Consider the following 8,380-nt stretch of genomic DNA (forward strand, 5'->3'; position numbering starts at 1 on the left):
ATTATAACCTATACAAAAGAAACAGTCTTTCACAGATTACCTCTGTTAGCTGAAACACTTGCAAGTAGTTAGATACCAATGATCTCCAAACGTCTTTAATTAAACCTCTAATGACTCAGGCCCGTGCCTAGGACTGCTGGGACCCTTTTTCCATTAGCGCCTTGTCTCTTTCTTCCACAAGCTGTTTTGTCAAAGCGATCTGCTCTTCTAGTAGGCGAATATTCTCCTTTTTCTGATTTTGACGCTCAAGATCTCTGAGAACTCCACTGTGCAGCCTCTGAAAACACAAAGGACAGGGTTTATCACAGCCTGTTGGATGCTGAATGCGATTAACCCCCACCCAGCCCTAATCCCTCCTGCGGGGCTGTTGACCATGCTGCAAGTCCTCTGCCACCGTCTGTAGCCACCGCCACTTAAGGTGGTTTGAAACTAAAACTACAGGAGCTGATATCCCGTATCGGTAAGCTAACGGTACTACACCAAAAAATGCTTTATCTGTACTCACTTCAGATTAGGGTTTACTAAGTGGTAAAGCTATGGAGCAAATAAATGCTATGCACCCGTAATTCCTGTGCCATGCAGGATGGACATGATCTATAAAATCCTATTACCTCTGCTCTAAATCTTTACCACATCAAACTAACCTCCCCCAAACTTCTCCTCTGCTTGGAGAGAATTTGGTGGCAAACGGGGAAGGATTTTAAGAAAAACTGCCATGTGTCTTCATCTGCTTCTTTCTGCTCATGTCTTACTCTTAAAAAAAACCACCTTGTAAACTCTTGCTGCAAGGCTGACAGAAGTCCCACAGCCTGCTTATGCCAAGCTCTTGAAAAAGCAAGGCACTTCATTACAAAAATACCCGCTTTAGCTAAAATGTTCATTATAAATAAAATGTGCAACACAGACCAGCAGTTTTCAAACTGGTGGGTAAGCCCCTTAATGAGTGTAAAAAGCCCTAAGAAAATCCCAGCTGGCTTTTGTTTCCTCCTTACTCTTCTCTCTCTCTCTCTCTCTCTGCTACCTGGAAGGTTTTTTTCACTCTGATAATTAGGTGAAATGTTTAACCTTTACCTCTCACCAGGGGAACACAAAATAAGTGAAACCAAAACTGGTGACATGGATTGAGGTGGGGAAAAGGAGGGGAGGGACTAGCTGGGAACCAGCTGCTCTACTCCAGATGTGCACCTCTGGGGACAGGGGAGGCAGCAGAGCGATGCGAGCAGAAGGGTGATGAGATCAGACGTGTGATGGAGGAGATGGCAAGGCTGACATGAACTCTGGAAGGAAACAGGGGCCACGTGAAGCGTTCAATCGGTTGTGCACGTGACGTATAGCAAAGATACAGTTCCCCAGCAACTTCAACCGACCAAAGCTGGTGCTGCCGCCATCCTTCCAGCTCCACGCTCTCCCCACTGCTTGTCCCACCCCAGGGTCAGACAGCTCAGCCAGCAGAAAACAGCTCCCTTTTTTTTCCCCTTCGCAAAGCAAGTCATACTCTGCTGATTTAACTCCCTGAGCTGGCTAACCAAGGACAAGTGCCAGCGCAAAGGAGCACATGGGATACCCAGTCCACTTGGGTGGTTTGGCTTGAAACTCCTGGGGCAGGCGATAACGCTTTTAGATATTCAGACACCTACTAGATTTCAAAGTAATAGTCATAAGCTTATCAGAAAATACGATACATGAGGACAAAAATATTATAAATTAGTAAAAACCATGAAATTATTGTTGAGAGCCAACCCTGGCTCACATCTAATAAAGCCATGTGATCGCAGTTTTAGCCCAACTAAAGATTAGAATCTTTAGTTGAAGTTAAGTTTAATTAAAGCATTATCCACCTGCCTAATTTACCAACTCATGCTCAGCTTGGACTCAGGAATGAGAAAGTTTCACAGGTACCAAAGTTAGCCATTGGATACTGGAGAGATGAGTAAATTATTTAGCCTAATGGCAAAAAAAGATGAATAATTTATTTGACCTGTTTGAATGATGCCAAAATGCACCTACAAATAATTTATTTGAAAGCTGACCCTGAAGTCATTTTAGAAGATGTTTGTGATTATTGTTTGACAAGTTCTCACAGGGTTTTATTCTTCATCTAGAATGCCAATAACTGGACATTTCAAAGGCAATTATTTCTCCTGTCAAGTTTAAAATAGAAAGGTTTTGTTTAAGAAAATGCACAGACATGTATGTCACCCAATAATCAAAACTCTCTCTGGAAATTAATCTAATAAAAACAGTTCCTTCCCATTGGCTTCAATCAACTGAACTCAGGTTACAAATGAGTAATCGCTAAAGACAAAGTTCATAAACTTATTATTTCATTACTATTAGTTAATAACAATAAAGATGTGGGGAGATACAATTTAATTGAACAATTACATCAAGAATGCAATTCTTTTTCCTTCACAAAACACAGCTATTCCGCAATCTTTCAGATGGTGAATGCATTTACTTCGAAAATGCACAGTTTGCAAAAGACGTCTTTATCATTTGACTATCACAAGTGACAAAGAGCTATGAAAAAGTTAATCTTCTCACCTTCCTCTGTTCTCAGAAGTTAGGCCTGCTTGCCTTCTGCATCAGTTTAGATAAATGTGCGCAAGCTCAAATCACTTTGTGCCTGGCATATCAATTTATAAAAGTCAAAAGTTTATTCATTTGCATAAAGATAAACCTGAAATAATCCCTACACCGGGACTGAAGAATATCCACATTACTTATTTCCATTACATTATCTAAATAACTGGGTTCCTTAAACCTGAAGCCACTATTCCCTGACTTGAAGATGAAGGATTATAAAGAGAAAATCTCCGATTGCATTTGTAAAAGATAAGCTTTGAGCCTCAGCGCTTCTGAATAGCGAGTTAAACTGATCGCTGGAAAAAAAGAATTGATCATTTTGGCTTCACTTCTGTAGCAGCAGCATCTTGAGGAATGCTAATATCCCTGCAAACATATACAGATTAGCATCAAATCCAGCTTTTGGGGAGATCACTTCTAATCTAGAGGATCGGTTTGCAAACCCATCCCCATACGTACAGGTCAGGCACCTCTGAAGTCATGGGTTCCCTACGCAGAGTTCACAGGCTGTGCCCACGCCTGGGTGTGAGGACAGATAGCAAAGTATAGACACTGGATCTGTCCCCCAAAACCCCCAAAAGGTTTTGTCACTGACCAACTTTGACCTTTGGGATCCTTTGACCCCTCCACCTCCAGGACACTTGGCAAAACTGCCTATCTGCCAGCAGCCTGACAGCAGTGACGCTGATACCCTCCACAGCAATGGTTGCTTCCAGCTGTGGAAAAATAAGTGAAAACAGACCCACGGGGGAAAGCTGCCCACCATGGTGTCATTTGGGAAACCTAGCATCTCCCCAGGCAGACGCTTGCAGCAGCGACCTCAGGTGTAACAACCAAAGCAATTTAACATTATTTTGCAAACCAAGCAACAACTACAACATAGAGCAACAGGAACAAGCAAAAGGCAGCAAGCCCCTATTTTCTTCCTGGTATCATTAGAAATATGTGAAGCAACCAGAGGGCATTAACCATATCAACTCATTGGCTGATCCACCACTCCTTTTACTAGAGACGTATTTCATGCACTGGTAGAACGCACACTGTAAACTTGCAGTTCTGCCCTTAATTTACCCGTGTTTTGCACATGAGTTGCAATGTGGCCTCCACATACCAGGGAACCGCTGTCTTGCTCAGTGCTCAGCACGGATCCTGACCACGTACTCAGTGTTTAGTTTCACATTCCTTGTTCAGCCTGTTGCCCGAGGCGTTACTTACTTCATCATACACAGATCCCACTCTGATGGTGGCATTACTCATTTACCTGTAGACTGTTTTATGCCTGTTACCCCTATAGAATATGAACGTTTTTTAAACGTTAATTTATTTTCACAGTCTCTCTGTGAGATGAAGGAGAGATATTAGCCAAAGATTAAGGTCAAAACCATCCATTAAGTTTAGGTGTCTCACTGAAACACCCGAGGGTGATTTTTTTCAGAGCATGTGTTGTCCTGCAGGACGTGCTCAAAGTACAGCTCCCATTTATTTCAGCTGTAGTTTAGGAGCATGTAGCACATATTCCTGCCAGACCTTTGGTGGCTCAAGGCAGGCACGCTGAATTAGCTAGCAACCACCTACAAAAATCTGAGCGTAAGTGATCTGCCCAGCACGTATGTCAGCTCTGGCAAACGCAGAGCCATTGCCCATTGCCACTCCAAGAGGCCAGCCTTCCTCTTCTTGCTACTGCCTGTGCCATCCAGTCTGTTTTCCAACTTCTGTGGCAAATTAACCTGCCTCTTTCCTTACCAAGATCAGTCTCATCCTTCAAGATCCGTCATTCTCAAGCACCGACAATCTCTTGAGGGAAAAAAATGTAATCCTGTAGTTACAGACTGCATCGTAAAGCCCATGCAACACGCAACTGAGCTGGGGTACGGACTAGCAACTTGAACTCTGGTGTTTTTTAACTTCTGACTGCTTCAGACCGTTAACAACAGTCACTTAACATAGGCCTTTTTTGTGTGCATTTTCTAGATTTTTTTGTAAATAAGGGGGGGAAAAATCAGACGTGTGCCCTCACATCAGTACCCACCGGGCTCATCAGCAGGGTCCAAACCCGCGCGCTCATTGCCCAAACTTCTACCTCGCACAACTTACCCATTCTGCAATCACACGACTTTTAGTCCCGGGCAGGATTTGGACTCACCATCACCTGACCTGACGCTTTTGGCTGTGGGGCTCTCTGGCACACAGGGTGCCTGCCAGGAATTACCCGATTTTTGTAAATGTAGCACAGAAAACTTTCCTGTTTAACTATCGCACGGTATTTCTGTTAGCTTGCACTCTGCCTGTCCTGTCAGACCAAGAAGGGAGCCAGGGCAGGCTGCACAGCACAGAACAGCACTTTCTGTTTGCCCTTTAGCAGGAGGCATTTCTGGAGCTCGGGAAAAGCGGAGCACGTGCGCTGCCGGCGGGACAAGCACCAGTGGGACAGGGGAGAGCCCTGGGAATGCTGCCCGGGTGCTGCCCTTGGGCCTCGAGGGTGCAGGGTTACATCCTTCCTGCATCCCAACACCCCCGGCTGCTGCAGACGATGAGGAAACCTCCCCCGCTGAGCCTGTCCTGCCTCACCCTGGAGCTCCTAGCTGCTACTTGCCCCCGTAGGCGAAGGCACAGCCCGGGATAAGGGAGCGGGTGCAGCTACGTGAGCACGGAAAGGGCAGGTGCCAAGGCCGGAAAGAGCGGGGAAGGGGTAGTTCGTGGAGGGAGAAGCATGGGGGGCGGAGCAGGGGAGGCAGCGCACGGGCAGGGCACCGCTGCGCGGGCACGGCTCCGGGCCCCGGGCTCCGGGCTCCGGGCTGGGCGCACCCGAGTGCCCGCAGCCCCCGGTCTCAGGCAGGGGCACAGCAGGTGGCAAGGCGCCGGGGACGCGGCTCCCCGCCGGGCACAGGAGGCCTGGCTTCAGCCGCGGGCAGGGGCGGGGGCGGGGGCAGGGGCAGGGGCAGGGGCAGGGCGGGCGGGAGGCAGGGAGCGGCGGAGGGGCTGCGGGGTGCGCAGGGGCGCGGGGCGGGGCGCTGGGGGGGGCGGGGCCCTGGCCCGAGACCTCGGGCCGAGCCGCAGGTGAGGGGCGGGGCTCTAGCCAGGCACCTCGGGTCAGGCCCCCAGGTGAGGGGGCGGGGTTCGGGGGCGCCGGGGGCGGGGCCGCGGGCGCCGGGGCGGGGCCTGCCCTGCCGGTGGGCGCGGGCGCAGGGGCCGCCGTAGGGGCGGGGCGGGGCCCCGCTCGCCCCCTCCCCCCGCCCCCCGCCCCCCGCCCCCCGCGGCGGGCCACTCACCTCCCGCTCCCGCCGCTGCTGGACGTGCACGGCCACCACGGTGGCGGCGGAGAGCAGCGCGGAGGCGGCCAGCACCGCCCGGGAGCTCCTCGACATCGCCGCCGGCGGGGCGGGCGGCGCGTGCCGGAGCCGCCTGCTCGCCGCGGGGGGAAGGGCCGGGCCGGGCGGGGGGGAGGGGAGGGGAGGAGAGGAGGCGCGCCCCGCCCCCGGCCGAGCGCCGAGCGCGTCGAGCCAGGCCAGAGCAACGGACCGGCGATGCGGGGCTGGGCCGAGCGACGCCCCGTCCCGCGGGGCGGGCGGGGAAGGCCCGAGCCGCGCCCCGTGGGCGGTGGGAGAGCGGCCGAAGCGGCGGCCGCCGGCCCCGCCCGTGGAGCGGCTCCCGGAGCCCCCCCGGCTTTCCCGCCGGGGCCCGGGCTGCCCTCGCGCTGACGGCCCGGCCCCGCGCCCGCGGCAGGAGCTAGGCCGCGGCCTCCCGCCGTACGGCCGGGGGCGGGGGGGCGGCGGGAGCGGTGCCCCGCAGCCGGCGCTGGCCCAGCCGAACCCTCGGCCACCGGCCGCAGCGCCGCGGGCCGGGCTCTTGCGGGAGGGCCGTCCCCTGCCGTGGCTGGGCGCCTGCGCCCTCTGCGCAGCAAGGCCGAGGCGGCGGCTGAGGCTGGGCCTTCGCCCCGTCGACGCCGCTGCTGGGGAGGGCCCCGCAGGAGGGAGGGTGGCCAGCCGGGCCGGAGCCTCCCGGTGCCGGGCCGGAGCCTCCCGGTGCCGGGCCGGAGGGGGTGCTTTCTGGAGCTTCCTGCCGGCGTGCGCTTGCGTTTCCAGTGCGGTTGCAGCTCCGAAAAACGAACCAAAGGAGACTTCTTCTTCTGAGTTCAAGAGAGATTTTGGCTTTTATTGCGCGAAGACCTCCAGTTCTGCACTTTCCTTGCCCAGAAAACCCAAATTGCACAGGAGAAGCAGCTGGAGAAAGCAGCGCTTCAATTGTTTGGTTTCTGCTCATTGTTCAGTGTGTGGCCTTAGGCCTCGTGTTTGGCAGTTTTTCGTGCTCTGAAGACAGCATTATTCCTCTCCCTGGGGGCTTTTCCCTGGCACCTCCTCACTAGAGTATCTGCGTGCTTTACAGACAGAGAAAAATTTATGTTCCCAGTGCTCCCGTGTGAGGGCAACAGATGGCTATCGTGAATGACTTTGATCCACCACGTTCAGATGCGCTTCAGGCTTCAGCTGGAGGACTTCAGCCTTTCAGGGCACTTTCACCCTGTGACACTTTAAAGCAAGCTTTCCCCTGGCTACTGTGGAGCAGACAGAGGCTCAGGTCACACTCCCGAAAAGCAGGGAACTTGTCAGCAGTCACTACCTGCTGCGTTACCACCCCAGTGAGCGCACCAGAGGTGCAGAAGAGTGACTCTTACGAATGTATCAAACAAAAGGATGTCTAGTGGGGAGGTGGGATATACCCCGAGGTCTGTAAAACCCTGAAGGAGGTCAGGGAACAACCATTCACCGTTTCCTACAGTCCAGGGGTAGCCAGTGGGCGTGTGGGTAGCAAGCTTAAACCGAGCAAAAAGAAGGTCGCACCATGTGTGAGTGAGTTATGGAAGTCATTGCCCCTGATGCTGCAGAAGCTGAACGTACCTGTGTATTCAGGAAGGAGCTGTACGGGTTCCTGGAGCACCCTTGATGTCTGGATGCCGCTTTTGTCTCATGAACTCCTTAAACCACAAATGAACAGGAAGGTGGAAGGTTTATTGTGAAAGGCGTAGGCTTATTCCCGACTCCTTACTGCACTTTTTTCCCCAAGCATCTACCACAGCTCACCGCCAGGCAGGATGGTGGGGCACAAGGAATTTCAACCTCAGCAGGTACCACAGTCCCTGTCTCAAAACCAGGCTCGGACATTTCCAGGTAGAGCTTAGAAGAGTTACAGAGCAATTGCTGCGAGGGGATAGCAGGGTCGCATCCCCAACCCTGTCCGGAGTGGAAGAGGAAAACCAAACGTGTGAAGCCGATCCCTCCTTGTTATAATCTTTTTCATCTGTCTGCTGAATGAATGTGATAAAAATGAAAAGCAAAATTAGTGGGAATGATAATATTTCAATTGAGTCTAATAGTTTTGCTCACATCGGTGTGTTTACTGTTATTAAGACTTACGCATAAGTGCTTGTAACACGTCCAAGGCCACTGGAGTGCCAAGAACAGGGTCGAGCCAGATGCACGGTGGGTGTGAGCCAGCGCAGCGCCCTTGGCACCGTGGAAGGGCACAGCTCACCCCCGCTGGAAGCGGAGTGCCTCTACCCAAGCCTGTCATTAATGACTTGAGGGGCTAAAACCCTGGGCGGGGAACGTTCAGGCTGTGCTTTCACAGCCTGAGTTTCTTCCATGGTAGTTCAGGTGTTCCCGCTCTCCTCCCTTCCCTCCCAAGGGCTAGGTCTTGCTGAAGTGCTTGCCTTCCCTGCCGTGGCCCTGCTCTTCTCCTGCTTTGGGTGGTTGCCCCCTTCCTGTGCTCAGGGCGAGCTCGATCAGGGAGGCAACCT

General features: G+C 52.6%; 1 protein-coding gene across 2 annotated transcripts; it reads right to left on the reverse strand.

The window, feature by feature from the left end:
• Positions 1–127: 127 nt before the first annotated feature.
• Positions 128–6,307, reverse strand: PET117 (PET117 cytochrome c oxidase chaperone). Of its 2 annotated transcripts, XM_075496619.1 has the most exons (3): positions 5,856–6,307; positions 1,186–1,277; positions 168–277 (listed from the first exon to the last, which is right to left on the reverse strand). In XM_075496619.1, exons 1-3 carry the CDS (start codon positions 5,949–5,951, stop codon positions 208–210), a joined length of 258 nt encoding a protein of 85 aa, XP_075352734.1. In that variant the 5' UTR covers positions 5,952–6,307; the 3' UTR covers positions 168–207. The 2 variants fall into 2 exon arrangements, with proteins under 2 accessions (XP_075352736.1, XP_075352734.1); XM_075496621.1 differs by lacking the exon at positions 1,186–1,277 and having other exon boundaries at positions 128–277; positions 5,856–6,274.
• Between the last annotated feature and the right edge of the window lie 2,073 nt (positions 6,308–8,380).

This window comes from Mycteria americana, chromosome 3 (genome assembly GCF_035582795.1).
Source record: "Mycteria americana isolate JAX WOST 10 ecotype Jacksonville Zoo and Gardens chromosome 3, USCA_MyAme_1.0, whole genome shotgun sequence".
NCBI lineage: Eukaryota > Metazoa > Chordata > Aves > Ciconiiformes > Ciconiidae > Mycteria > Mycteria americana.

Excerpts from the sequence above, each read along its gene's own strand:
- PET117 (XM_075496619.1), bottom strand. The coding sequence starts at position 5,951 with ATGTCGAGGAGCTCCCGGGCGGTGCTGGCCGCCTCCGCGCTGCTCTCC. Across the intron at positions 1,278-5,855 it reads AGCAGCGGCGGGAGCGGGAG|AGTTCATGTCAGCCTTGCCA; the intron begins GTGAGTGGCCCG and ends GTTTCCTTCCAG. Across the intron at positions 278-1,185 it reads TGCCTCCCCTGTCCCCAGAG|AGGCTGCACAGTGGAGTTCT; the intron begins GTGCACATCTGG and ends TTGTGTTTTCAG.